The sequence below is a fragment of the Equus quagga genome, chromosome 1 (genome assembly GCF_021613505.1).
Source record: "Equus quagga isolate Etosha38 chromosome 1, UCLA_HA_Equagga_1.0, whole genome shotgun sequence".
In the NCBI taxonomy this organism is placed as follows: Eukaryota; Metazoa; Chordata; class Mammalia; order Perissodactyla; family Equidae; genus Equus; species Equus quagga.
In genome coordinates, this window is record NC_060267.1 from 118,661,196 (window position 1) to 118,686,244 (window position 25,049).

The window sequence follows — 25,049 nt, forward strand, 5'->3', positions numbered from 1 at the left end:
CTAGGACACTAGTGATATAGAGTTGATTTGGGAAAAAGTGCTTGGTGCCTATTTTGATCATCTTTACTGATAAAGTAGATGAATATGATGCTTATTAACATCTACAACTCTCATAAAGAATGATTGCTAATACTCACAAACACAGGAATAGAATTCAAAACAAGTTGTCTAATTTCGAAAAATGGTGCTTTTCAAAATGAAAGAAAATTCCATATAGAAAACTCGAGTAATGGCACACACTCTTGAAGACAAAAGCCAATTCAAAGGACAAAAGCAAAATCAAATGGAACTGAGAGGCTAAGCAGAAAAACACGATAAACCAAAACACTAGAAAAAATCCAAGTGTTAGGACATGTTGAAAATTTATTAGCCCAAATTTGATATTTTCAAATTAGAAATGAATTTTATCTTCATAAAAATTTCCTCCTCAGAACAGTTGTTGCAAAAGGATTTTAAAATTTGCAATTTTCTTAATGCTGGGCCACAAATAATTGTATAACACTAAGTGCAAAAGTAAAACAAGTGGAAAATATGTATAAATCAAGAATAATCAAAGAATAAGCCATAATCAAGAGTAATCCATACAACCTTCAAATCCTTGTCCACATAAGGATTTGAGTTACGGGCTGCGCTTGGGTCAGATCATTGGAAAACAGTTCAGTTGGACATCAGTAAATATATAAAAGTGATCACAGAATCGGAAGAAAGGCCTCACGATAAACCCAGAAGCATTGCAGTTCACAGGAACGGGTTCTCTGCCTTAGACTAAACTATTAAAGGAATTAGTTTAGGTCTCCAAATGTATGAAGAAAGGACATAAAATGTTGTTACTATAGAAAAGAGACAACCTACAGGAACTTTGTAGTCAGGTGTATCCTATGACTTTGGGACAAAGGAAAACACTGTCGTTTTTGATACGCTGGATTTGTTTATTCAACCATTATTAATCTGTAGGTGATCATGTCAAACACTGAGCAAGATGCATAACATACTGAGATAGAGGCTGACACCTCAAGGGGTTTAGGGTCTTGTAGGGAAGCTAAGACATGTTTACATAAGACTAAAATGGAGACAACTATACCAGGAGTCCCAAGTCCATCCCAATCAGAGAAGGGAAAGATCATTTCCAGACCAGAGAGATCAAGAAGGCTTCAAAGTGGGAGTGGAGAGGGAATTTTGAGGAAATATTTCTGGAATGTTAGATGCAGGTAAGTTTAGGGAACAGCAGCATCACAATTAGCTTGGAGTAAAAGGTTAGTCACCTCAGAGAAATCTTAAGACTTTGAGCCACAGTTTGAAAATTACGTTATAGAATCTGACCGTTTAAGGTCTTCCTTAGCTCTCTAAAGAATCTGAAATTTATCTTATTGATAATGGAAGGAACTGAAAGTTATCTCACTGATCAAGGTAGTTTTTAAAGACTATGGAAACTGGGAGCAAAGTACAATGAGAAATGAATTGGGAAGGGAGGTGAAATGGACACAAGGTGATCAGATAACAGATCGCGGTCCAGGTAGAGACACTGGAGGAAGCAAACCATTACGGGACAAAAAATAAAGATTAATTTTCAAGGTAAAAAAATGACAACATTTAGGACTGTTGGACTACTTATCAGCCTGCATACCTAAGGGTTATGCTTTTTTTGTTTTTAACCTTTCTTTGAAAATAGTGTTATCTTTGACTGAGAATCTAATGACAAATCCTCTTTGGAATGTTATTCCAAATCCTTTTTGGAATATCTGCAGACTAGCAAAAGAACTTGAAATGTTTTCTTCTTGCCTATAAAATGTTAGAGAAACTTGCTTTTCAAAATATCGGCTGCAGGATGAACTTCCAGAGAATAAAGCTATAGAGGTTCCCTTTCCTTTTCTTTTTAACCCATACAGTCTGTGTATATTTTTCAGTGTATTTTTTTCTACACCCTTTAATATTAATCCTAAGTGATGAATGGCGGCTGTGGAAGGAAGGGGACTGAAGAAACTCTGTCAATTTGAAAAGAGTTCATTATTTTTACTCTATTTTGCAGAGTGTCATTTTAAATAAGTGCTAGCCTGGAGAAGGTTTTTATTGTTTTGAACCACAAGCTTTATATTACCTTAAAAAAAAAACCCTCTCAGCCGCAAGTTGGATGCTTCTGGCAGCAATACAAATCTAGCACCACCCAGGGAGGGAGTGTATTTGCTTCTTCGCTCACTTCTGGCAGGGTAGAGGAATGCTGGACATTGAGAGACAACAAGGAAGGCTGCCCAGAGCATCGCCACGCTGCTCCCCGGTCCCACGCCTTGGGCCTCCTCCTTTTGGAACACACAGGTAAGTATACTGAGGTGCTGATTCAAGTGGAGCATCCTAGCTTGTTGGTTGCGTGCCATGGAAGTCAAGTGCAATGCCGTAAAGGGGCATAATAGGTCTCCTCAACACCGTCGGGGACCTCAACTTGACCTGGCTTAGGTCGCAAGGTTATTATTTGACCCAATAAATTGCTAAAAAGGTTCTTCTGTGTTTTATTATTACGTTATATCTTTTTCTGCCACTTTGCAGCATGCTTTCTATAGACCATGAAAAAAAATTAAAACAGCAACTGAATGTTTTTTACAAATCTGTAGCTAGTTGTTAACGTTATTCTTTCGTCTTCAGAAATTATAAGATCTTATAGCAATCTTTATTGGGGAAAAATGAAATATCATATAAAGTTTAGTTTTCAATGTCAATGTTTTAAAATACTGCACGTGGATAAAGGGAAGGCTTAGCATTAGACAGTGAACTGAAAAACTATAGAGATAAAATTCCCTATAGCACGGCAGTAGTCTCTAAATATAAAGCTCAATGTTATAAATTTGGGTTCTTAATGAATTTTTTATATCACAAATTCTGTTTCCACTTAGATGTCAGAAACTGAGCCGGAAAAGATAAAAGTAAAAACAGCTGAGCATTTTGAAAATGATAAAAATAACGTTTCTTGGTTGAAGGAAGGTAAGTCCTCTTGCTGTCAACTTTCTATCAATGTGAAAACTGTGCTTTTCTTTATAAACAAGAGATAGTGTGGGAGAAGGAGGAAAATGCCCCAGCAGTTTAGATGATATTAGTATTTCTGATTTTCCTTTTTCTTTCTTTTTTTGGGGGGAGAGGGCTAAGTGGTAGTTTGAGGCCCTTCAGTATTGAACTGTTTCTTGTATTCCCTGTGTCGCAGTAAATATAGATTAATTGTTGGTAAGACAATACACATTTTCAACACAGATATACATTATCTGTGGGGTTCTTGTCGTGTTGTAGAATTTTCTCCTTTACAGTCAAGAAGACTAAAAAGTTGAGGACAAGTACTTTTTAAATAATAATGACAGAAAGGCATGCACGCTGTAGGAAGTAATATCTACAAATAGAATCGCCATTCACTGCAATTAGAGAAGCCGCTTTCCCAGGGGACAATGCTGTCGGCCACAGGCACGGCGTGCGTTAAGATGGTTGCCTGAAATACACTCACAAATCGATATGTTCTCCTATGGAATACAAATTTGGGCACTTTTGAAAAATGTATAAACTCATGATTGTTTACTAGAAGGTTTGGTTTTATAATCTTTTCATTTTGTGAACAGTTTTAATGTCTCTTAAAGGAAACTGATTTGATATTTTATCGAAATAGATATATGTGTCTTTTACACTGTTTCAAGAATCCATTCACTTGTAGAGACAGCTCTTACGTGGTTATCATCTCTCAAAATTGTTTTATAAGGTCATAGGCGTCTTTCATAAATGTCAAGTAAGGCCTATAACACCAAAACAATAATAATAATATCAACCACACTGACAATGTGTATTAATGATTATGCTGAATCGTCATAGCAACCCCAGGAAGCAGTAATTATTCCTAATTTTCAGATGAGAAAATAGAGGCTCAAGGAGTTTAACTAAATTGCCTAAAATTACAAAATTAGGAAGTGATAGAGCTGGGATTTGATCCCACACTGTATGACTCCACAGCACGTGAATGTAACCACCACCTTACACTGTGTTCCACAGGAAAGATGTTTCCGTTACCTGTCAAGGCATGACCTGCGCTCAGAAGTTTTCCTACAGTGCTTAAATCATCACCTCCTCCTTCCTGCACACCCTCACGTTCATTCTTATCCTTAATCCTGCCCTACCCTCACCCTCATTTTAAAAATGTTTACCTTTTGTTAAAAAGATCATTCCTTCTGCCCTATGGCCCAGTAATCAAAATTAATAGCTGGAGCTCGTCTCTACTAGAAACCCTATTTTAGGATAAAAGTTGGTACAGACATGAAGTATTTGAGGAATCATTTCCTTCAAAAAGTCACAGGGCGAGAAAATTCTCTAACTTCTCTCTATAAAAAGATCTTTAAATAGAACATTTTGAAAAACAATGTTGAAGTAAGAAATTGATCTTCCTTTGTTTTACTTGTGAACCCCAAATCCGTGAAGACAGAGATGTTCTTCACGACTATTTTGTGTTATTTATATGATTTCATTTTGCTTTAATTGCTCATGCTATAGGTGTCTCATCTAGAAATAGTGATGAAATTGGTAGATTAATCAACTGTTTCCTGAAGAATTTTCTTTTTAAAAAATTGTGTCCGTTAAGTACAATTTAGGCATTGAATTCTTATAATCTGTAAATGCTAATTTCCCAGGTGATCTGTTTTATCCCATTTGGACACTTCATTTAAGCTACGCTCAAATTATATGTACTATATTTCATAACAGGAAATTGAACTAGATGCTAGATGACAACATCTTAATTGGGAATTATCAGGATGAGTTAGTTTTCGAATTTAAATATCTCTTTTTTTAATGTTAAGAAAAAGCGTATATGTTGCTTTGTTAAAAAAAAAAAAAAAGAAGGCAAAATGGTGCAGTGGAAAGACCACAGCATTTGAAGGCAGGCAGGCATGGTTTTTAAATCTGAGCTCAGCTATTCCCTACTTGTGTGACTTCGCCATGTGACCTAACGTCCCAAGCCCCAGATTCCTTACCCGGGCACTATAACAGCTCTTTGTGAATTTATGGAGAAGACATTTCATTATTTCTCTTTCCTTCCCTCTTTTTAAAGCATGCTTCAAAATAATATTATGTCTTTCGAGAGCCTGGTTGACACTTTGAACAATGTGCAATAGGAATAGCACTGTATATTTTTATAGTATTTTATGTAAATTCCTTCATTTGGTCCCTACAACAACTTGGTACGCAGTAGTAGTATTGTCCCCATTTTACAGACCAAAGGACTGAGGCTCAGAGAGACTTTGGATCTTGCTCAAACTTGCAGAGCTGCTCAGTGGCAAATAGAATCCTGAACCCGCGTCCTCTAGCTCCAAATTCTGTTCTTAGCCTTAAACCACTTTATCACAGTGACTTCTCCAACAGTTATCAATCACTATTTTAAATTTATCAAGCCCTTTCCCTTTTAAAAAAAGAATGAAATAGATGCTTTAAAGTTGTTCAAAAAAGTTCCTGAATGACAAAAGTGGTTGGTTCTCACACCACAGTCTCTTGCCTCCCGCTGGAACTTCAGCTAAAAACTCCCCGTTGTGAAAATGTAGGGAGTCACAGCAATGCCTTGTCAGGGCTGGAGCAGGCACCCACTGCGACAAGCTACGTAAAGCACAGAGTGCAATGTAACCTCAGCAAGAATATCGCCATCGTTGCCAACCTCGTACTGATAGTCATTCTCACTTCTCATCCTCAAACATTCATTCAGTTTATCCAATGTGATTCAACATTTATTAATAGCAGCATTACTGGAGATAAGGCATGAGTGTGGTAGAGAAAAATTTCAAAAAAAAGAACCACAGTCTCGCAGTCAACAAGTTTATTACGTAATTGTCTTGCTTTTGCCTGAAAGCTAAAGAAGCTCTGATTTGCCTTCCACTTTTCCTTGGACGAATCGTGGGCCTGATGGCCTCAGCAATGGTGTCAAAGAGCCGTGTAAGCCACACCCACAGCTGTTATCAACAATTAGGATGAACAGTGTCTGAGAAACACTTTGGCAGACCTGAAAATGCACTCATTGTAACATTAATTGAATTCTATTTTACCTTCTAACAAACCATCAGGCAATCCTGTACCACTATTGGTTATCTTGCCTTTAAATTCTAGACTTCTCAAATTTTGGATTTATCAGATTCCTGGGTCCCAAGTTAAGGAATTCAGGAGGATACAGGTGGAGCCCAGGAATAAATACTTAAGAGCCAAACAGGTGATTCTGGAGTAAAATGTCCAGGGACTAGACTTTGGCAAACCCTGTTTTAAGACAATCAGAGAAAGAAAATGTGATTTTGATATAGGCACCAGGCAAGAGGGGCTGCACTGTGCAACTGTGGACCACGGTGGACCAGAAAGGCCAGTGTTGAAGGCAGTCATGATCTACTTGCACAGGAGGAAAGAAGGAGATAATGCTGGAGCAGAGGCACAAGAGGCTGGAATATGCCTGCTTTGGAGCTAGGGAAATGGGCAGATTGGCTAGTTATTTGTGGATGGATTAACTCAAAACGAGGGGGAAAGACAGACTGAGTTCCGACTATAGTTCAGTAGTTGGACACGGATTCTGGGTTGTCACTCCAGGTCTGAGGACCAGGACTAACATATGGAAGAATGGTTTGGGCATATAAATCTGTAACTGGTGTGTAGAGTGGGATGCGGCAGGCAGAGAGGAAAGGCGACAGCAGGAGAGATGATGATGGCTAAGACAGCAATACATTCAGTAGCCCTGAAGTGAGGAAAACACGACCTGGATAAAAGTCATAACAAGGAGAGGAAGAAAATAGGCCTGAATGTGAAAAACTTTATGAAGGAAAAATTGATATAACATAGAAATTGGGGGGAAAATTACAGGTGGAATAAGATGGCATGTAATACCCCATTAAGCCAGGGAGCATTCTGGGTAAGCATTTCAGTTCCTGCACCTAACACCATTTGATACGGAAGAGAAATATCAAAATGAAGGGATGGAAGCCTTTAAATTGTTGTCATTTGCAGTTTAAAATCATAGCATCACCACTGTTTGAACTGCACACAGTTTCTTACAGTGTCTCCCGATTTTTTCAGAAAAAGTTGGAAATCCGGGTTTCTATGTGAATGCCCTTGGTTTCTAAAGGTTAAGTAATAACAACAATAACAATAATAAAGTACCATGCAGGACAAATGAAACCAGGTTCTGTGAGTCTATTTCAGCCCATAGGCTACCAGTTCGTAACTTTCTTTCTAAGAGATTGTACCTCTAAACAAAATCTGTTACAATTTCCTGAAAACCAATTTTCCATAAACATTACTACACTGGCACATAAAATAAATGAATATATGTAAAATATTTGTGTATGTATAGATATACACACATATTTATATGTATGAGCAACGTCAAGAAATTGACTAAAAAATGTGAAATTAACAACATTGCAATAAAACCAGCCTTTAAAAGACTAGCTACCTATAATTGTTTTAGTGAAGCTTTCTCTTTATGGGTGTAACACATAGAGGGACCAACAAAATCATCCTGAGTTAAAAATGCAGCCTCAAAGTACCAAAGTGTAGTTCTGTAATCTTCTAACCAGGTGTTGACTCGGTCCAAAAACTGCTAAATTGTGTAAGCCCCCAATGGGAAAATTCATACTTAGAGAAAAGATTTGATTAAAAAAAAGGGAGTGGAGGGCCATGAACAAGCTTTTTTCCCACCTTTCGTAAATGCCAGGAATAAAAGAGCACGGGAGAAGAGAATTCTGCAGTTATTTTGAGCTAAGTATAGCTTCTGTTCTATAAGCAGTGACATGGTGACCATAGTCTTTGGTGATTTCAGAATCATCATTTAGATACATTTTAGAAGAAACTCCCCCAAATTTACTTAGTATTGATGTAGAGGGGTTGGGTCATCAGTGACTTGGCATCTGGAATGCATTGGTTATCATTTAATCAGAATTAATGAATATTAGAGACTGATTATCCAAGATACTGCAAAATAGCCTAGAGGTACCTAAAGCCGTGTTCCAAAAATTCCCTTCTCAATATAATGTAAAACCTCAGGTCCATAATACAAGAATTCCATCTCATTCCTGACCAATGTCTGTTTGCAAACGAGATGGAGAAAGTGAAAATCTTACCTCCATTTATTGACATTCGTAAGTTCACTGGACTTCCCTTAATTTTAAGTGAAGACAATTTACTTTATTTGCTCAAAAAATAGTTTCAGATCATGAGCATTAAGACAATTTCAAAATATGTATTTTATTCAATTCAGCAACCATTTGACGAGGCTCCTCTTGAACTCACAGACAACATGTTAGGTAAAGAAACAAAGATGTCAGACAATGAAAATGCCCCCGTTCCTGCCCTCAAGGAACTCGTGTATTTAAGTGCTTTATTTTAACGAGTAAATATTAATCCATGTTAATTCCCTCACTCAGATAATTCTCATTTTTAAAAGGGCTCCTTTTTCTGTCCAGCTTAAAAATTAAGCCACACTAATGCCTATTTTAAATTGTTAATTTCCACAAATAGCATATCATGAGATTCCTTTTACATGTATACACAGGAGGCAGAATCATTAGCTCTTATTTCTGTAGTCTCCATTACTTGTGAAAATGTGTTACCTAATAACCAAATTACAGGAGAGAAAAAAGTAACAGCCAAATAGAATGCTTTTTTGTTTTTAAACATAGTTGAAAGGAGAAATTAGATGTGAAAATATGCCCTGGCAAGTCATATAAATAAGTAAAGTAAGCATAAGAACAAGATAATTTCACAAGGGCAATTGTTTTTGAAGCTTTGGAACAAGAGGATGTGATAGAGATCGGCATGGGGAAGCACTTTAGAATCAGTGGTCAAGGAAGTTCTAAGGGAGAGATATCTGAGTTGACACTTAAACGACAAGGAGTCAGCTGTGCAAAAAATCTTGGAAGAGTATTCCAACAGGGAGAAGAGCCTGTGCAAAGATAGGATGGCTCAGAATGGCTGGATGGGAAGGAAGGAGGGGTGGAAGGAAGGAGAAAGGGAAGGAAGCTAAAAGAAAATGAGGGAGGGAGGGAAAGGAAGGTGCTTAAGTTGGAAATAATGTAGGAGCTTGCTGGCCACAGTCAGGAATTTGGATATTTTTTCCTAATTGGAATTAGAAGCTAATGGAGATTCTAAGCAGGGGAATATAAGCAATCCCTTATATTGTATGAGGTGAAGAGCGTACACAGAAGTACAATAGAGGATATTGTAGTTGACCGAGCAAAAGATGATAAATGTAGGATAAAACTGTGAAGGTGAAAGAGGGAGAATAGGATTTGGGATCTATTTTGGAGGTAGAGCCAACTGAACTGGTTGGTGCCTTGGCGTGGGGCAATAGAAAGAAATGAGTTAGGGCTGACTTCTGGCTTGAGACAGTGCATGATGATAATGCTGAATGGATAAGAATGAGAGAAAACCCGGCCGGATACGAGAGAACCAGCAGATCTGGGTCGGTCAGGTTAAGGGTGAAATGCCTAGGAGGCATCCCCAGGAAAATTGTCAGTTGGGCAATAGGATATATGAGATCAGTTGTCCACTCTGAGTAATGTTGACAGGGAAATTCTGCTAGAAATTTTGCTCAGACCTGAAGATTGAGAATGCATCTGTGGATGGGGAGAGTAAAGGAAATGAAACAAAGTTTCAAGTAGAAGAAATGGAGCAGAAAAGAACATTTCATCCTCAAAGAAGTGAATGAAAACGTGTGGCTGGAGCATCTTGACCCAAAATAAAGTTGGCATTTGATAAGTGTGGGGAGTTTGCCCAGGAACAGAGCCTAGAAGCTTTCATAGACCTTGGCCAGCATTTTGAATTCCAATAAACTCTTTACCCTGGACATACCTTACATACTCAAAAGAATGTAAGATAAAAGACTATCAAAGAATAACACACTATTTTAAAAATTTAACAATTACAAAATGAAGCTTTAACAGTTTGTATTAGTCAGGATTCTGCAGAGAAACAGAACCAAAAAGATGGATAGATACAAAGATGATAGATAGATAGATAGATAGATAGATAGATAGATAGATAAAGATTTATTATGAGAGACTGGCTGACATTATTATGGAGGCTAAGAAGTCCCGGGAGCTTCTATCTGCAAGCTGGAGGCTCAGGAAAGCCAGTGGTGCAGTTCCAGTCTAAGTCTCAAGTTCTAAGAGCCAATGATGTAAATCCTGGTCCAAGTAAGAAGTTCTGAGAACCAGAAGTAATCATGTCCAAGGGCAGGAGAAGATGGATGCCCTACCTGAAGCGGAGAGAGCAAATTCGCCCTTCCTCTGCCTTTTTGTTCTATTTAGCCTCTAATGGATTAGGTAATGCCCATCCACATTGGTGAAAGTGGGATTTTCTTTAATCAGACTACTAATTCAAATGCTAGTCTAGTCCTAAAAGATCCTCACAGACACCCTCAGAAATAATGTTTTACCAGCCACCTTGGATCCCTTAGCCTAGTCAAGTTGACACATAAAATTAATCATCACATAGTTCTCGAGAGGAAAGTAGCAGACACTGATTCTAGCTCAATTAATGAAAAGAGGAGTTTACTGGAAGGCTTGGAGGTGGCTCACAATCTAGAAGGAAAATCCGGGTCCAGAAGAGGCAGAAACTAATCTAGCTCTGGCGATTCAGATAACAAGACTTAACAATATATTCAGGTCAACATTCCCAGAGCAAATAAGATCCACATGCTTTTTTGTCCTCTCATCCCCCTATACTCATGATTCTAAATCCCAAGGAAGAAGGTTCAGTAGCGTTGGCCAAGAGTCGCCCTCCTGGCTAGGCAAGGCGGGGAACCTTGACTGACAGCACCACAAGACTACACATAAAGGGAGAGAGGTGTTTCTTTACAGGGTCCTAGCACCAGAATCAGGGATGAACAGATGCTGTATGGCCCCAAAATAATGTCTATTCTGAGAGCCAGTACCCATGACCCAATTTCCAGTACTTTTCTCCACAAGGGATAATATTTTCTTAAGAACCTGACATGTGCTGTTGATGGAGTGCTCCACATTTCAGGAAGGAGAGTACTTACTTTAGATGTATTGGCCTTCCACTGAAGTTCAAATGTCAGATTTTGATTCTCTGATAATCTTATTTTATGTTTAGAAAGTTCAGTAAAAGATGAGATCTTCTGTGTTCTCATAGGTCAACAAATTAAATTCCAGTGGCACATTCTACAGCTGACGGTTGAAATTTCTTTGCAAGTAAGCCTATAAAGTAGTAAGTTCATTTCTTATAAAATGATGACGTTGATCCCTATGGAATGGAAGGCCTAGAAGATGCCATGTCAGCCTTGAGACTATGACCAGATGAATTAATCAGTGCAAAGTCCCTATACGTTGTTAAACAGCAGATTTAAAGACTCTCTTTCAATGATGATAGGGCAGTACATCAAATCCAGAATGATCTTAGCTCACCATTATTAATTGCAATTTTATGAACTAGGAGAGAAGCAATCTGTAGAGACTGGGAACTGATCTCTCCCGTCTCAACAGGAAGAAGAAAATCATAGATAACTAGAAACTTCAAGACATTTACTCCTTTCAACTGAGATGTCGGTAGACTTATTCATTTTCCTATATGTCACAACAGCTGTTGATGTGGTACACTTAATCAACATTAGTATAAAGAGCAATCTTGTAGTGAAAGAAAAAAAATGCCTCATGTTCTATGCTTCAGGAATAAGGACATTCCATTTCTTGTAAATTCTACAAAGAGATACTTTATTTTTATATGATTATGGCCCATTTCTTTCAGCTTAGGAACAGCATTTAGAGAGAATATACTCTCTAATAAAATGCACCTACACTAGGTGTTCACCAGACCATTAGTAAAAAAAGGAATGTGAACAGAGCAAATGAAGACATCACTCTACAGGCATAAATCACTTCAACCATTTTAGTCATTATTTAAGCCTGTCGGAAAGTAAATGTGCAGCAAAGATGAAAAGCAAGGGCAATGACAGTAGTTTTGCCAGTGTATAACTTCAAGAAAAAATGGAGAGGACAACTCAGAGAGGCGTAGCATTAAATAAGACATCAGGCAGTTCTTCCTCTTGAGCTGAAATTCCACACCAATACGATTTGAAAAGAAACAGCTACCTTGCGGAAGTTAAGAAAGGCGCTTCATGATGTCTAATCTCAAATAACAGACAATAGGAAAGGAAAATCTACATTTTAGCTCTTCTTTCATGTAACAAATTTATTTTCTTTTTTATATTTAGAATATTCACCATCATAGATAGGAAATAATATTTATTCTAGAATTAAAAAAAGATATATATTAAGACTAAAGCATCTTGAATGTGAATTTCATAAAAATATTGAAAGTTTATATAGACATATATATATATATATATACACACTCATATACTTAAATCTATAAACTTTTCTGGAGAATGAAAAATATATCAAAAGTTATTTTCAGACCACAATTAATTAAAAAAAAAGATTCCACTCTAAACTTATGTCTTAAAACTAATTTCTTAGACCAATAAGTGAAAATTCAGATCGCTAAGACAAACCATTCATACTATAAAAGAAGCATTTGTTGTATAAAATAATATAAATTAAGTAACCCAAATCAAGAAATCTTTTGATTTCCTGCAAGGAACTGACTTACACAAATAATATACTATGACTACCGTGCTCAAGGAACTTATAATTCAGGTGAGGAAACAAAATAGCAACAACACATCCTGTTTGCCATATGATTCAGACAAAAGCAAGTTCTTCAGCTGTGTTTGAAATTCGGTAGAAAGTGCACAACCAATCTGGATGGAATTTGTCAGTGTTAAATTTCACACACCAAACCATATGAGTACAGCCAATTCCTTAGAGACACGCAGGTTTCCCTTGAGATTAAAACAGAGCTTGTTGGTTTCTTTTTAATGGATTTAGCAAATTTGGGCTAAAACAACTATACTAAAAAGTCACTTGAAAAGTGCAGGATTCATTTAAAAATATTAACTTAGATTTCTTACATATGTTTCTTAAAAGATTTTTATGTAAATACTTTTTATTACCCAATCTTTTTTTCTTTAGAAAAAAAGGAAAACAATACCTTCATTTTAAAATGAGGAAAAACAATAACATAAAGAAATAGATATACTTAATAGATAGTAAGGGAGCTCAGTTTGCCGAGGAAAATTGCTAAGTGAATTATTTCTTTAGTGAGGAGGGAAAATTGCACTAAGGACTTTTTTCTTTAGTAACAACACAACTTGGAAGCACAGTATATTTATAGGGTATGAATACATTGGAATGTCCAAATTCAGTACACTACTAAACCTCTAAATTCTGTAGGCCAACCCATTAATTAGGAAGCAACATTCAGGCCTCTGAATTCTAGGCCAAATTGCCAAGTATGAGTTCTGTAACATAACTTATTCTCTAATAGAAGAATGAACTTTTTTCTTCAGTTTTACTTAAGGGAATCGATCTCATGTTGGACTCTCCTGGATACAAGTAGCAGAAATAACTTGTTCTCATCATTTTAGAGACCAAATTAATAACGCTAATTAGGAATCAAATTTAATTTTCAAAAACACCATAGAGGGAAAAGTTACATGGTTAAAATATATATACATATCGGTATTATATATATATGTATATAATACATACGTTATATAAATAACTATCTTACTGAAACAAAATAGTTTATTCCTTCTTTCTCTCTGGCCTTCCAACAATACATTTTTTTACTATCTTCTATTTGTAAGACAACATAGTAGTTTCTGAGAGAGAATCAAACATATATAACACTCAAGGTACCTGCAATTAGTGTATGTGTGGTGTTGCAGGGGGAGGGAGTAATCAAGGAAACTTCACCATAAGTCAATAGATTTAAATAAAGGAAAAATGTTAAGCATTAAATTGTTAATTGTTCAAGGGTAAGGGGTATCTGGCTACTTAGCTCTGTATTTGAGCATCCAGATAGCCCCTGGAGCAGAGCAGATGCCCAAACATGGTATAAACACATGAATGAATAAATAAATTTCAAGGATGATATGAGATCCAGAGGTAGGAAAGAGCACAACCAGAATTCAGAAAAATTGGGAATTTAGCTGGGCTGTAAATTATGAGTAGAATTTCAATAGACAGTAGCATTACAAACTGATGGAATATGATGGTTTAAAGTGGACACAGAAAAGTATGTCAGGTGTTTAGAGCACAGCAGTTATGTTTGGCTGGAAAAACGGTATGTATGGGAGAACAGGAAATAAACCTTGGCTACATTATGAAAGGCTTTTAATGCCAGGCTGAAGAGCATAAACTGAATGTTCTAGAATGAAGAGAAGTTATCAAATATATCTGGGTTTGGAGAGGGAAGGCAGGCAGGACCTAAAGCTAACAGAATCAACTCTGTGCTTTAGAAAACATTTATCGTTTGAGGATCTTTATGAGGATGGGTTGGAAGCGTAGAAACAGAGATGAAGGGTAGAAATAGAGCAACCTGTTGGAAGGTTGTTGCATCTACAGATGAGAAAGAATGATTTCTAGATTGGGATACTGGTTGCCAGGGCATTGGAAACAAAGAGACTAGCACCCAAGTGTGCTGACCTCAAAGCCTTGGCCATGGACTAGGTATTAAGGGGAAGGAGAGAGAGGGAGTTTATAGAAAGCCTCTGGAAAGAAACTGGGATTGTGTGTCTGTGTGTGTGTGTTTGTGTGGCCTTATGTAAGTATTCTATGCTTATTTTAGAAAAATTAGAAGATGAATATAGCAAAAAATTATCCCAAATTTCAACACCCAGAGATAGCCACTGTACATCTTTTCTTATATGTTTTATCTCCCCATATCAATGTGTATGTGTGTATTTGTATACACACACATATGAAGTAGTAATTTTAATAAAATCTGATGATGGAATATATTTAATATTGTGTCTTCCTTACTCATAAATGAATATGAATACATTTCCAGATTAATAAACATAGATTTACATCATTTAAATGGTATACTCATGGTATTCCACTATTGAAATAATAAAATATATGTAACCAATTCCCCGTTTTGAAATATTCAGGTTGTTTCAAAGTTTTTGCTTTTAAATTTCAAAGGAATACACTCTGCATGTATTGGAATTTCCTTATAAGAGGACTAACTAAAAGCACCTTGTGGAATCCTCACATCTTAGCTGTGGCATTCAAGTGACAGTTCACAACGTATTACACATCAGCGCTTCAGTTCAGTTTCATAAAAGGCATGTGCAGAAGGCCTTATCATGCTCTCGTTTTACACTTGAAGAAAGTCAAGGTCAGAAAAGGTGAAATAATCTGGTTCCAAGTCACACAAGTAATAGACAACAGGACCAGGTCTCAAGCCAGATATTCTGCTCCCAAATCCAGTGCTTTTCCATCATAGACTCTTCTTTGAAATATACTCGAAGGTAGATAACCAATAACCCCTCATCTGCACTCATTTTGACAACTAAAATTAAAGGAGACTGGAAAAGTTTGGGGGAAGTCATACAGATGATGCATCTTTAAACCTATTATTCATTTAGTTGGATTCTCTACACACCTATTCTTCAGCAGTCATGGTGATTTGAATGGGAAAGAGGACTTAGTTATGACATCAGGCGAAGATTCAGAAGCCGACTTATCTACAGATTGTAGTGATTAAATAGTTCAGAACGAATTACAACTTTGTAATATTACTGCATTCATATTTAAGAGATAAAAGTTGGAGTTCAGCTCTCATAATATCCAGTCCTTTAAGACACAGGCAAGGTATAAGGATTAATCATTTTAATATCTTCCCATTGAAGATGGCTCACTAAACAAAAGACATGGCTGATGGAGGAGGAAAGTGGAAATCTTATTTTGTTTGCTGATCTTTGTAAAACAAGCACTTGAAAATAAAACATATCACATCAAAGTATGGGGGAGAAATAACTCCAGTGGCAAAATCAACTCTGATCAGATTAAGAAACAGCAATATATTTTTGCATGGCTAATAAACAGATCAAAAACCTGCAAACCTAAGGATGTTTGGATGCCAAATCTAACTTTAATTTTCAAATATCCCTATCTGGTCCTATCATCTCTCAAGTAAGAAAATTATATTACACACAGCCCTGTTTTTTCATATTCAGCAGATAGCACCCCACTGTCAACCTTAGATGTGACCTTGATTTTCCTTGTTATATATAGAATTTTAAAAAATTTGTTCTCTTAAATCTTTAAATAGTAGGATTTAGCAAAGAATAAAAGACACTACTCTGTAAAAGCTTGAAACCAGAAGTAAACATAACGTATTTCAGAGAGCCATCACGAATACTGAATCCATTGTATTTTTCAATCACGAATTAAATACAATTATCCTTTGGTAATCAGAAGCCCGTGAGTTTACAACAACAATATTTTTTAGTTAAAATTATAAACATTTTGTTTTTGGGTAATCAAGTGATACTTTACAAATCACCTGATTTCTTAATATCTCTCCCACAAAAGAGAAACAACAGCGATAACAAAACGCTGAAGGAAGGACTTTAATTCCTCGTTCTATATAACAGAGGAAATTAAGTCAAATATTTTTCTACCTTCCAAGAAGAAATTTAATGCAACTCGAAGAATTCTGATTCCACAAACACACTTACTGCTCCACACAGCACCCAGACATATGCAATAATAAGCATTCATATTTCTGTCTAACCAACTGAAACTACAGAGATTTTATGAATTTGGTATTAGTAGTAAGAGAAACTAAATGAATAACTTGGGGGTTAAACAGAAGTATAGTCTAATTACAGCCCTCCAGTGGCTCAAATATCCAAACTGTTCATTTCCACTAAGACATCCAGTCTTTTCGTGGTCTGTGGCAATTATCTTACAAGCTCTATCTCAACTTTCCCCAGCATATTTAAGTAAACAGGTAGGCTCTTTGGTTCTTTCACTTTGTTTTTGTAAGGACTCATTTTACAGCAACTAATTACTCAGAGCCAGGCAAACCAATTTGGACATTTATTAAAATTGTCCAATATTAAATTCGACAAGCAGAGAATTGTGCTTAAATATAAATTGTTTGTTCTCTTATTTAAAGTAAGCAGAGTTCAGAGAGAAACAGGTTTATGTCACTTCAGAAGAACCATTTGATAAGGAATAATATATACTCTAATTAGTCAATCAATAAACATTGGTAAAGTGACGATACTCTGGGAGGTATTGGACCAGAGCCTGGCAAAAGGCTAGACCGGAGAGGCAGATCCCACAGTATTCATTAGCCATGGGAAAGAAGTTGCTCTAAGGACAATGGGAAAATATTAACTGTGTTAAGCACAGAGAGGTCATTCTTAGATATGCCTTTTAAAAAGACCACTCTGGTAGCAGTGTGGATTGGAGAGGAGAAAAAGTGGATTGGTGGAAAGCAGGTAGGAGACCTTGCAGCAGCTGAAGTAGGAATTAAAAAGAATGATGATGTGAAGAAGAGAAATTTTGAAATGCATTGAGAATGAGAAAAGCCAGGACTTCCCGGTAAATTGGTTGTGAGGATGAAGGAGATGGAGACATCAACGACAGCATCTAAGCTATTGAGTAAATGATGAAGTTCTTTGCTCAACTAGAAACACAGGCAGTATAGAGTATACGCCACCCGGTGTGAGTTAAATAACTAAATGATTTTTCTTTAGGCTACCTTATTTGGAAAAGTATGTTAACCACTGTCAAGGTGTTAGAAGTGAAAGGTTCTGGAAATTGGAACTGAGTGTTTCTTGGACTTTGATTAACTAAAATGAGGTCCATCATATTTTCTGGTAGGCTCTGGAAGCAATAGTTAGTAGGGAGAAAAGTATCATGTTTAGAGTTTGTTTCATGTTTAGAGTTCTTTCTTTAGTCAGGAAGAATAAGCTGAAGATTTGGAGAGGCAAAAGAAGGATAGGGTTTAAATTAAGTTTCACAGCATCTCATGTTTTAAATGACAACTTATTTGGGGATTTACCGGAAAAGGAAATCTAAGGTTCATGATAGGTGTAAACAACTCATTCATTTTATCTTTGCCTTGTTACGAAGTGAAGAAAATGTCTTGACGAGCAAGCCTTTCACCCTCTCTCCATCAGTAAAAATGCTGCTGCTTTGAATGAATTGCAAGATGTAAAACAGATTTAGGATTTTGTTGATCTCTTCAAAAAGTTGACACGCACTTTAGATGCAACCTTAAATGGTGTAGAAAGAGGTTGTGAGGTTTGCAAGTCAGGGTTGTTTCTATTTTTAAACACAGTTTAGCTTTGTCATTCCCATGAAGATGAAGGAATATAATGAGCAAGTATGGGCAGTAAGGAGAAAATAAAGTAGGAGATGTATGTTTTTGTTAAACTATATTCAGTTTCATAAAATAAGGTCTTATATCGAGAACAAAATGCAACATCTCTGCCCGAGATATTCCTCATGAATCAAAAGATATCATGGATCAAAAGATACAGCACTTTAAAATATTTCCATTGCAGTATTTATACCCTTGGGAATGATGCAGTCAAGAGTCGAGTCTTTGGAACCACACTGACCTGTATTTAAAATCTGGATCTACTACTAATTAAACATAGATCTTAGTCAAATCGCTTAACATCATTGAGTTTCAGTTTCAAAAATTATAAATAAAAAATAGTAAAGGTTGCTCATCAGACAGAGTTTGCTGCCTACCCATCATCCATTCTTCCCTTCTTCTTTTTTTTGAGGAAGATTAGCCCTGAGCTAACATCTGCCGCCAATCCTCCCTTTTTTGCTGAGGAAGACTGGCCCTGAGCTAACATCTGTGCCCATCTTCCTCTAGTTTATATGTGGGAAACCTGCCATAGCATGGCTTGCCAAATGGTGCCATGTCCGCATCCAGGATCCGAACTGGTGAAACCCGGCCTGCCAAAGCGGGACGTGTGAACTTAACCGCTGCACCACTGGGCCGGCCCCTCTCCCCTTCTTCTTAAGGACGCTAAATTTTGTTCATCAACCCACCTATCTCAATGTAATCATGCATTTCCAGGGAGGCGGGTTCCATTATGAGTCCCAGGAGTGGGATGAATTTTGATTGGTCTAACCCAGTGGTGGTGGTCCCATCACCCTGGCCAGTGATCATTTCAGACAACATTTTGTGAAACAATTCAGGACAATGAGATATGAGTGGTTGTCTGCTGAGAGCTTCTGGTAAAGGTTTTTGTTTTGCTTTGTTTCATTTTATTATGTTTTGTTTGGGGGAAGGTGAGTTGGTTTGTCACTTATTTTGCTTTTTGGTTTGTTTTTGTTTTGTTTTGGCTTCTAAGAGTTCACAGGAAAACATTCTTTCCTCTTTTGGATGCTGTCAAGTCTTTATGTGATGCCTGAACATGGGGAAACCTCTTATTATCACAAAGGGAAGCAAGACTGATAATAAAGCCACACATAGAAACCAGAATGACATAGAGAAAAATGGAAAAATAACTGGTTCTTATAAATGTCGTGGAGCCATTGATTTGATCAATCCTCGAGCTACCCTATCTCTGAAATTGACTTGTGAGTAACAAATCACCTTATTTTTTAAGCCAGTTTGAGTTGGAATTTTCTGTTATTTGCAGCCGAAAGCTACTTTGCAGAATAAGCAATAATGAATGAACAGTACTGAGCACCCAATAAGAATGACTGTTATTATTATTTTACCTTTTTTCTGATAGTAACTTTTTAGGTCTCCTTCTGCCTTTTTATGACCCTTTTGAAGCCATCAGGGAATGTGTGGTTTCTTAGTCCTTTCTAGATTCCCCTACAGACCTACAGCAGTGTCTGTCAACAGTAAGTGCTTATAAATATTGTCAAATTGAAATATAATTGAATCTAAACATCCTCACATATTGTACTGTAAGGTCTATTAATGAGCTAGAGTGGATAGATTTCACCAGCAAAAAGAGAGAACATTTTATAAAGAACAGTATGAGAAAAATCAATATAATTTTCATTCTAAAGAATGACATTTTTCATTCTAAAAAAATATACATTTCTATGAACTGAGTTTTAAATGCTAGAGCGATATTATTTTGAATTCTAAAGCACTGAGAAAAAGAAACTAAGAGGAGAAAACTTAAAATATGACAATATCCAGGTAAAACCAAGCTGTATCTGTAATAAAAATGGATAAATATTAAAAATTCATTCAACTGTTGCCCAAAGTACCATCCTTGATCTTATATTCATATTCCTGAGTGATAGCTTGAACTTTTTATGTTTGTATGCTCCTTCTTTCACTAGATAACTCTGCTCTCTCTCTGGCTTCAGAAGTCCCTTTAGGTCTCAATGTGTAACACAAAACTAAATAAAGTGATCAAATAGAAAGTAGTACAGTTAATTCTACCAATTAGCAAATATAACCACACTCATAAGAAGGTTTTCTTTCTTTCTTTTCAGTAAGGTTCAGACACTCATTCATCTTTATTTTTTTTCCTTAAGACTGTCTGGTGAATATTAATATCATTTAAAAAAATCCTGTTACTTTTAGTGAAGTCAAGTGTTGTGTTGAAAAGAGAAAATGGGGGAAAAAGGAGCAGATCTACAACAAAAAGTCTCATTTGGAGACAAAAACCAAGCTACCACTGATTTACATTACTCTAACACCCAACTAAAACACAAGTGTTTTGTTTTCACGAACCTCTAATTAAAACTGAGAATTCTCTTCGATCATAAATATGGGCAATATCACAATAGTTTTATTTTATGCTTTTAAAACATTATTTGTTTAAAAAATAGTTTTATTTTATGTGTTTAAAACATCATTCTGAGAAGGAGTCTAGAGGTTTCACCAGGCTTTCATGGTACAAAAAATAATGTTAAGGCCTCTTGAATTAAAGAACACAAATGGGCAAAACACTTCCAGAAATCTGAAAAACAAGGGGCAGAGGCAGGTTTGGCCAACACTGAACATCTGCTCCTTCCATCATATAATTTGTTGGTAGGACCTGAGGGGATTCTGACTCCTAGTGACCCTGGGTGCAGCAGAGCAGAACCCTGCCTGGTGTTTTTGTGCCACCCTCTCACCTTCCAGTGCTGATTCAGACAATGCTCCACTGCAGCTCATAGGATTTTCATGGCACCACTCATTAGGCCATGTTGAGGCGGCGTCCCACATACCACAACTAGAAGGACCCACAACTAAAATATACAACTATATACTTGGGGGATTTGGGGAGGAAAAGCAGAAAAAAAGAGAAGATTGGCAACAGTTGTTAGCTCAGGTGTCAATCTTTAAAAAAAAACATAAAAATACATAACGGATACATAATACTCCTACTTAAAAAAACCACCAGCTTATGACCTTCTTTTCCCAATGTCTCTGAAACTAAAGCAGCCAGACACACACAGCTTGAATTCCGTCTTTGCAATTGCTTCCAGATTCATCCTTACTATCATTAATAGTGATTAACAGTAAGTAACAGTAATTGGGTTTACTATGTGTCAGGTACCATGGTTGAAGCTATAGCTATCAGGGGGAACAACACAGGCATAGTGACAACACTGAGAGGCTCAAGTCTAGTAAGGCAGATACTATATATTACAAATAATCCAGTAAATACAGTTGTTATCAATATTATGAAAGAAAATCCTAGAGTGTATGATCTTGCTTAATTCTTCCAGCAACTCTATGAGATAGGTATTATTATCTTCATTTCATAAAAAGAAGTTTGAATTCAGAGACATGGAGTAACTTGCCCCGCATCATAAGGGGGCCACAGAGCTACTAGTGTAACAGGAGAGGTTGAAATACACAAAATTAATCATAAAATAATAATTTTATATTATATTAATGCTGACCTTCTTGAGGGAAGAGATCGTTTATTTATTTATCTTTGAAACTATCAGGTCTTATATGTGACAGGCAAACTTTAATGAATGATGACTCAATAAAAATAAAACACTGGACAAAATTTAAGTCAGAGGTGAAAGATGGGAGAACAAAAGATACTACACTCCTACATTCTTTCAGGAAGCCAAAGACAAGATCTGCAGACTATGCATCTTGGAATAAGGTTAGGTTCATCCTTGGTAAAAACAAACAAACAAACAAACAAAAAAGGGCCATTCTGGTGAGTAATGTTTACAATGGAGGAGGCTGTGCACGCGTAGGAGCAGGGGGTATATGGGACGTCTCTGTACCTGCATCTCAATTTTGCTGTAAACCTGAAACTGCTCTAAAGAAATCATCTTTGAAATTTTTAAACTATAAATAAAAAGGCAAGGGAAATACTTTATATTATTCAATATTTGATGAGCATCTACTATATGGTAACAAACACATAGCATCTTGAACTGCTTAGTTCTCATCTATTTCAGTGCCTCCTAGGAGTACTGTGTCGACGAGGACTCTGAGTGGGATAAGGGTAGCAACACTGTCACGAGTACCAGAGGGGAAAAGGACAGCACGTTTGCCAAAGATTTGCCATTCTTGGCCACTGATCTTCCCAGCAGTGTGCTAAGGGGATTATCTTGTCCCTTCTCAGGAGAATCTCAGAGTGTAGTGGGAGATAAGGCCAAAGAAAGAGAAAACATACAATACACTGTGACAAGTACAGGAACAGAGCTATGTTCAAGATTCTGGGTCAGTCCAGAGAAGTGAGACAGGAGTTCTGCTTGGAGAAATTAATAACTCAATTTATTAGTTATAATGATAACAATAACAGTGTACATATACTGTATGCTTACAATTCACCTAGCACTGTCCTAAGCACTTACATGTTTTAATTCACTGAATTCTCTCAAAAATCCTATGAGATGGCTGCTATTACCATCTCCACCTTACAGATGAGAAAACTGAGCACTAGAAAATGTAAGCTAACTTGCCCAAGATCACACGGTAGGTGGGGAAGCTGGGTGCAAATCCCAGATGGTCCAGAGCCCTAGAATGGTAACCAGTAAAATATGTGAAAAATACTTTTTTGCACTGGTATATTTCCTACAGAGATAAGTAAAATAACTTCCAGAACATTCTTTTCCTTAGTAAGAAACAAGTAATTTGGAACGATAGTGATTTAAATTCAATCCACATAATGTTGTCAATGAAACTTCAAAAACATGGATCAGCTATACCAATTCCATGTACCCTTGATGTTAGTCATTCTTCAAGGACAGAGATTGTTCTTTTTGGTTTTGTTTTTGCTTTTTTTTTCCAGAAAGGTTAACAGAGTTTTGCAGGAAATATATGAAAAGTCTACTAAAATTTTACTAGTTTACAATTTGGAATTGAGCTAACCTCACTCTATAAAATCATAGGGCAGGATTACAGAAATAAATCATAGGGATTAGCAACAAGAAATATCCTTGCCTTGTCACTTTTCCTGCTAGTCAACCTTCATTAAGTCTCTCTAATGAGAAAAAAGCTATAAATGAAGCACAACGTGACCCTTGCTTTCATGGAACTTTAACTAGAGCAAGTTTACAGTTTTAAGAGTTGCACTCGTGAAAACAAGTCTACTTGGGCTTTAAAACCAAGTTCAGTTCAGGATTTGAAAAAGCCGTTAGCCGGTATCTCTGCCACCCAAAGGAAACAGCAAGGAAAACAGTTTGGTGAGAAGGTAGGATGGTGGGAAGACTAGCGATCAGGGATCAGAAGCAGAGTTAATAATCTTGCAAGATTATTAACAGCACATATATTAACTACTTAATTTTTGACATTTTACACATTCTTTTAAAAATATATTATTTACTCACCACCCAGATTTAACAGATGTTAACATTTGGCCATATTTGCCTCAGATCCTTTTTCTTTTCTTTCCTTTCCTTTCCTTTTTTTTTTTTTTATTTTAAGAAATAAGGATCGCTTACTCTTTATTCTCTCTACTCTGCATGAAATTAGCATTCTAACTGGAAACCCCCTTGAAATTCAGACACCCAAACCCCAACTCTTATTATGATAATAACCACAAAGAGCCTGACCCAGGACTCAATTCCTTTAATCTGTGCAAACACCACGGGGGGGGGGGGGGGGACACAGTGATGCCCATTATGCAGACGAGGTACAGAGGCTAGGAGAGGCTGAGTCTTGCTCAGGCTAGTAAAAGACACGTGTGGGATCTAAACTCAGCTCTGCCTGTCTTCAAAGTCCTTATTCTTTGCACATGACTACAATATCCGGGAAGAATAATGATATCCATCAGTCTCGACAGCAACCATCCAGTCTCAACTTCTGCCAAATCCAGGCCCCATTCATCCCACCATTACCAAGCACATACTATCTGCCAGGCACAGTGCATTAAAAACACAGACCAACCAAAGAGCAATCAATCAGAGGACTGCTGATTTTACAAGGCTTCCACAGATCTATTCCAGTGTCCTCCTTCCTGAGAAAGCTGGGATTCACGGGCATCTCCTGCCACAGGACCACTGATGCTCCCAACCACCTCGTGCTGTTGTTTGATTATCAATCACCCCAAAAGCCATGGGTGGAGAGAATCCTACTGAGATTCCCAAACCACTAGCCTCAAAAGCCTTGAGCTTAGGATGTATTCAACTGCTTCTTCAGTCTCCTGCTCCATTTTATCTTGTTACCAGGGTTAGTCTTTGCAACAGGCCTACCTTGGACACTGAATTGCTAACCTCATCTTTTATTCCCCCTTTTCCTACTTTGTACTGGTGAAAGAGTATTAGCAGATTTATTTATTCTACAAATATTATGAATACTTCCCTTTTCCAGGTACTGTTCTAGGCACTGTGGAAGGAAAAAACAAAATAGCCTCGATGTTTGTATTTTAGTGGAGAACGGTAGGCAATAAGCAAACTAGCAAATAAGTATACAGTATGTGTGATAATGAGAAGTGCTAAGGAGTGGAGACAGGGAGGGCATAAATAGGGTAGTGAAGGAAGGCCTCTTGGTTAGGTAACATTCTGGCAGGGACCAGAATAAAATGAAGGCAAGAGCCATATTTATATCTGGAGGGAAAGAATTTCCAGCATGGGAAACAGGCAAGTGCAAAGTCTCTGAGTCAGGAGAAGGCTGCCATGTTCAAGGCCAGGGAGGTAGGATGCATCTGGCTGAGTGCAAAGAGTTAAGGCCACAGAGGATCAGAGGTTGGATCACAGAAAGTTTTAAATTTTAGTTCGAGAGGAATGGGA

The 25,049-nt window shown here is 37.0% G+C and overlaps 1 protein-coding gene across 1 annotated transcript in view; it reads left to right on the forward strand.

Moving 5' to 3' along the window:
- The first annotated feature begins 2,180 nt into the window (after positions 1–2,180).
- The window catches only part of MDFIC2 (MyoD family inhibitor domain containing 2), a 98,567-nt gene continuing 75,698 nt past the window's right edge, over positions 2,181–25,049 (forward strand). Inside the window, exons 1-2 of the mRNA XM_046657371.1 lie at positions 2,181–2,310; positions 2,883–2,970. Coding sequence (XP_046513327.1) covers positions 2,883–2,970 — 88 coding nt within the window. The 5' untranslated portion in view covers positions 2,181–2,310. The remainder of the gene's footprint in view (positions 2,311–2,882; positions 2,971–25,049) is intronic.